This window comes from Branchiostoma floridae, chromosome 12, assembly GCF_000003815.2.
Source record: "Branchiostoma floridae strain S238N-H82 chromosome 12, Bfl_VNyyK, whole genome shotgun sequence".
In the NCBI taxonomy this organism is placed as follows: Eukaryota; Metazoa; Chordata; class Leptocardii; order Amphioxiformes; family Branchiostomatidae; genus Branchiostoma; species Branchiostoma floridae.
This window is the reverse complement of record NC_049990.1, coordinates 412,969-418,968: the sequence shown is the minus strand read 5'-3', so window position 1 is coordinate 418,968 and position 6,000 is coordinate 412,969. Positions and strand designations below refer to the sequence as shown.

Below are 6,000 nucleotides of genomic sequence, written 5' to 3'. Positions count from 1 at the left end.
TCGATCCCGGCTGAGTCATACCAAAGACTCTAAAAATGGCACATGCTGCTTTCTCTGATTAGCACTCAGCACTAATGAGGAAGAGTATGGAAGTTAAACACACATCACTACCAGCGGACCAGCCCCCTGCTGTAGTGACTTGCACAAATGTGTGGCCCAAGGGCTTCGAAGTGGAGATGGGCGCCACCCTACGCATCTGTAGATGCATGGGCAAACTTTTTTTTTTCCTATGGGCAGCCCTAACACTGATGTCTGTCCTTCTCTATGGCTTGAATTTTGGCCAGGCACTCTGCTGCATCCCTACTCTTTGTGCTTGGGCATTAACATGAGCGTTATTGCACTACTAGCTAACAGAAAAGTGCCAATGCCTCATCCTTTAGTCTGACTGCTCACTCACTCACTCACTCACTCACTCACTCACTCACTCACTATCCGGTTTAGCGTCCGTTCTTCCCTGTCTTGCAGAGGTTGGACGTGTCACCAAGACGTTTTGGTTTAATTGCTGCCCTCCATCCATCTCTGTCAAGGGGGTTGGCTTTTTGCAATTTCTTAAGATCTTCATTTACACTGTCAATCCATCTCCTCTTGGGGTAACTGCTACAAAGTACAAGTAAAAATAGCCGACCCAGAACGACATCTGACCTCCATCCATGGGAAATATGCCACAGCCGCCCCTGCCAACTTCTACAGGGCTTCCCCAGCAGGTCAGCTGACACCCGCCCACCAATCACAGGCCAGGACAGCTTCCCTAGATTGTCAGCTGACTTCTAACTGACCAATCACAGAAGGCCAAGTATTACATTAAAGGTTGGAGTCAAGGTCACAGCAGAAACAGTAGAAGTATTCATCAATGTTTAGGATCAAAACTGAGTTCACCAAGGCATGAACCTGGCTTGCTTTTCACAATGTTGTCCCAGAAATAAAAAAAAGTACATTTTTTAAAAACCTAAGAACCACCAAATAAAATTGATGTTGCCCCAAAGTGAGTCCAGAACCACAGACTTGTGTTGATTCCGCCTGGATGTGAATACTGTGAAGGCCACTTCCTGTCGTAGTTGCTTTTAGTAACCGTTTGTAACACCTGTTTTTAGATAATTGTTCAAACTGTTTTATTACACATAACGTCTAACCCCCACAGGATGGGGAACAACAGACGTTAAACCGGAGAGTGAGTGAGTGAGTGAGTTCAGGCTAACACGACAAAGGAATATAATTCTGAACTGTACAAATACTATTTATAATAATTGTCTTCAGTTTTGAAACACATGTGACGTGGCAGTACAATTTAGGGTCATAACAATGACCCTGCCATCTGTACTGTATAGCGATAAGAAATAAGAAATAAACCATTATGATGAATTTGCAGTTGGCAGCTTTGATAATTGGGGTTACTGCTGTGGTCCCTGACAGTCAGCAAGTACTGCAGAAAAATCGATGTAGAATTATTACTGCAGAAAAATTACTCAAGAAAAGTAAATCCTGAAACATGCACATGCACATACACATACACATACACATACACACAGGCACACACACTTACACACAAACACAATTTGTTTTTGGAATAGATACACTTGTGAGCCTAAGTTGAAATAAAGTCAAAATGTGCGAACATTTTAGAACAATGGACAACAGTTCAGTACCCAAGGACAGGTGTAGATTTAGCTTCATACCTTATTTTCCACTTGTTATTTTCCACCTGTCCCCTCTGCTCTACTACTAGGGTTATGTTCAGTCCCTGTCCGTGTATGTTTTGTTTTACGCCCAAGGATACATCTGATTTTAGGGCCTTCGTATCCCTTAGCACGATAGGGGTTAAAAGGATAGAGCTATCTGTATTTACTGGACAGCACAAGTGTTAAGTAGGTCTGTATGTTATGATATTGGCGACTGCCCCTCCCCCTCGGTGTTATAAGTGTTGAATAAAACAGTTGCCCCAGTTCCTGCCACATGCCTGCCATAGCCAGCACCTATTTTTGCCGGGGAGTCTGTGAGTGTGACACGGGGAGTCTGAGTGTGACACGGGGACAGTCCAAGTGGATCGTTTTCTCTGTCCAAACTTGGCACTGTGAACCAGCAATAGAGATGGACTGGCCCTCTCGTTACTGTTAATTTATTTATTTTCCAGGGCCTATTGTGTAATTTCCTGGAAGGAGGTTTTTGTGGTGATATATGTTAACCCTTGTCCTGCTGGCTTTCTATACCAAAACTCGCCCCCACTGCTGGGGTTCCCAGACCCCTTTGAAACAAAGGGTACTAGTTTGATTTTCCTTATTTTTAGTTACTTTGCTTTACAATAACCCCATGAAGGTATATATCATTGTAAAGCTAACAATGTGTACTTTCAAGAAATGTTGCATATATCTACAATTTTATCAGTCATAAGGGTTTACAGTGGCAATAAAACAATAAAACACACTTTTTCATTCAACTTTTGTATTCTCCTTTCATATCCTACAATTTAAGCGTGAATTTCTTGACTACAATCTATCTAAAGACTTCTGACAACATTTCCTTGCCCATGTGAGAAAAAAAATCATGCAGGTATTGCTACAGGTAAGTTAATGATTGGATATTGTCCTTGGTGCTGATTTGCATTTTCTGTCTAATCACTATTCCTTTAGTGTTGAATAAACTTCACTCTGACACTGTCTGGCAAGTGAAATAAAAGCTTGTTGTACCAATTCAAGCTTACAGTCTCTACTTTTCATGAGAGTTTATGTTAAGTTATGCGCACCAATTCTATTTATGAATAAAGTCATAAAAAGCAATAAAATGTAGATTAGTCCAGAATCTTTCACAATTATCTCTAGAACACCAGTAAAAAAACTTATGACATCAGTACAAAGTTCCTAAAGAGTCCTGGGGACATGACAACGATACAAAGGAGGTGAGAAAATCAACAGGTATTGCTACAGGTAAGTTAATGATTGAATATTGTCCTTGGTGCTGAAGTGAGTATAGTCACTATTCTTGCAGTATTGAATAAACTTTGTTCTGACACTGTCTGGCAAGTGGAATATAAGCTTGCTGTACATCAAATTAAAGCTTACAGTCACTATTTTGCTTGAGAGTCTATGTTAAGTTGTTTCCACCTATTTTATTGATCATTAAGTAATAAAAAGCAATAAAAGGAAGATTTTATCCACAATCTCTCATACTAAGCTCTACCATACCAGTAAGATAACTTGTGGCAAAAGTACAAAGTTCCTGAGGAGTTCCAAGGACAAGGCAACGAAACAAACGAGGTAAGAAAATATATTGCCACTTCCTGAGGGGCCTACGTCATCACTCACACTCGTTCAGGGGCCCCGGCGCGGTCAGCATCCGGCCTCGCACAACTGCCCCCCTCCCCTCGGCCCCGACTGCATACCCGACCCGGTTCCTGGCCTCCCCGGTCCCGTACACGGCCTTTCGCCCGACCACAGCCATGCCAGCCACGGTCAGAGTCTGTTCCATCCGTCCCACGATTCGCTTTTCTGGGCCCCATGCCTCAATAGCACGCCTAACTTCCTCACATGTCGTCGTCACATAGTTTCGCTGCTTTCCTTGGAATCTCTGCCCGAATCCGGTAAAATGGGATCAGAATCCTTCCATAAAGAGTTCAGTGTGAATCTCCAATACTATAAATCGCGGCATTTTTACGTTAGATACCGACATTTTCGGCCGAAAACAGCTAAAAACAGCAAAACAAAACACTTCCGCCAGGATAGCAGACGACATGACGCTTATGAATATTAATTAACCTCGCAAGGGCTTCTGGGATGACGTACTTCCGGTTGCGCAACAGTTCGTTGACCCCTGACCCTTGACCCATAACACCCGATACTTAGTTGCGTTCCCGCCACTACCGCGCGCGAGTGTTACGTACGTATCCTAGACATACCCCCCAAACTACAATAGTGTTGCGCCGCAAATAGAACATGCATGTGCAACAACACAATTGTAGCGCGCCGCAGGACTAGGGTTAACAATTTGAACAGTGGTAAAATAGTAGAAAGGCATATTTCTGGCGGCGTTTGTTAGTTTGTTTGACGTATGATGTGCGTGTTTCCACAAAAATCCAGGAGTTTATTTGTTTGATATGTCTGATGTGTGTTTTTCTATGGCTATCTAGGAGTTTGTTTGTTTAACATCTGTTTGTATGTTTCCGCAGATATCTTATGAGTTTTTTTTACGTGTGTAATGTGTGTGTTTTAGCAGATATCTTACGAGTTTGTTTGTTTGACGTGTGTTCTGCCTGTGTTTCCGCAGATATCCAGGAGTTTTACGAAGTCACGCTCCAGGATGGCACCAAGACGACCGACCAGAAGACTCGCGAGACGATGGAGATCGCCAACAAGTGGGAGGAACACGCCCCCCTGACCTCCCGCAAGCCCACCGAGGTAACCAACATTTCTTAAGACATACACGTGCATCTTAAGACATGGCAGGGCTCGAAATACACTTTTCGGTAAACTTGCACAGTTGAGCCAAAAGTAACTTGCACCAGAAGAAAATTACTTTCACAACCTAAAATAGTTATTTTCTTTTAATTGTCGAAGACATATATTATTCTTGATGTGTGTTAGCTTATTCTAATGCCAGGTAACAGTGGATAAAACCAGTGCAAGTTTGGTGTGAGAGTTACTTGCACCACACCAATTTTACATGCACAAACTTGCATATGCATGTGGTATTTCCAGCCCTGTATGGTCATGTCGGTCATACAATTGTTAAGTAGAATTGTCTGACAGGTTTTGGTAGAGATACTTGTTGAGAAGGATCTATGCAGGGTTCGAAATGCTAGCTTATTTTAGCCAGGTTGTCCAGTGGGCAACCTCAGCCAAAAAGTAAACGGACCTTGCTAGTCCAATTTTCTCACTTTGGTCAATTTTCCAGCAAAAAAGTAGCACGAGACCCAGACCTTGTTATCCACAGATCTGTCCAACAAGTCAGGTAAAAGCTGGGACCAAAACGCTTGTGGAACATGTGCATTCATTTCGTTACCCCCTTTCAAAAAAATCATAGAAATATTCCCAAGAGTTTCCTCACAAAAGTGGGGTTGTTCCACAGTAGGGTGTACTTCTCTGTATTGAGGTGGATGAAGATCTATGCATGTCAACTGATGAACCTACATCACTAACAGAAGGAACTGTGCAAGGTTTCCCGTTTTCTGTGAGTTTTTAACAACATTAAGTGTTACTGTAAGTAACAAATCTTACTATGTCTGAGTAACAGTCCTTAGCTGTGTTAAGTCCTTAAACTGTTGAACTTGACATCTTCTACTAATCTTCTAAGACTTCTTAGACCATTTCTCACAGACGTCTGCAAGGCTGAAATGGAGGGCGCCTGGATAGAGACTAAGCACTTGGCCCAACTGGCCTGGATAGAGGCTAACTTTTTAAACGCATATTGGTACTAATGTTTATTGCAGTGGTTTGGAGACAAGCAGTGGTATTTTGCATGTATCTATCTGGCATTAGAAAAAAAGACGTCTTGGCTCAAGAAAGGCAGATATCTCACGGTTTCCCAGAATGTAGATAAACCTGCCAGTTTGTATGACACAGGTTTGAATGGGCATGTCATGTTAATATATAAGCTGCTTGAAGACATGAAACACTGACAGTGTCAATACCAGCATGCACGGACATCTCACATCAACTCTAATAAACTTCTTCTGAAAGCTTGTCTGTGCTCATTCCTTCACTCACTCACTCACTCACTCACTCACTCACTCACTCACTCACTCACTCACTCACTCACTCACACACTCACACACTCACTACCACTCTATCACTCACTCACTCACTTACTCACTTCTTCTCCCTGTGTTACGTACTATCGATGATGTTGTGTTGTCTTCAATACAGCAAAACAAGATATATTGCTTTAGAAAAGAAAAATTTGTTACAAAAAGTACACTTATGGAAAAATGTGGATAAATGCCTTTGACTGATAAGTTAAAGGACTGCAATATGATATCATTTTTTCTACTATCAGCTGTAAGGTATTTTGAAG

General features: G+C 42.1%; 1 protein-coding gene across 14 annotated transcripts in view; it reads left to right on the top strand.

The window, feature by feature from the left end:
• The window catches only part of LOC118427794 (disks large homolog 2-like), a 104,620-nt gene that overhangs the window by 17,359 nt on the left and 81,261 nt on the right, over nucleotides 1-6,000 (top strand). For all 14 annotated transcript variants that reach the window (XM_035837743.1, XM_035837742.1, XM_035837737.1 and 11 more), the window contains exon 3: nucleotides 4,255-4,385. In XM_035837743.1, the coding sequence (XP_035693636.1) occupies nucleotides 4,255-4,385 (131 nt within the window). The remainder of the gene's footprint in view (nucleotides 1-4,254; nucleotides 4,386-6,000) is intronic.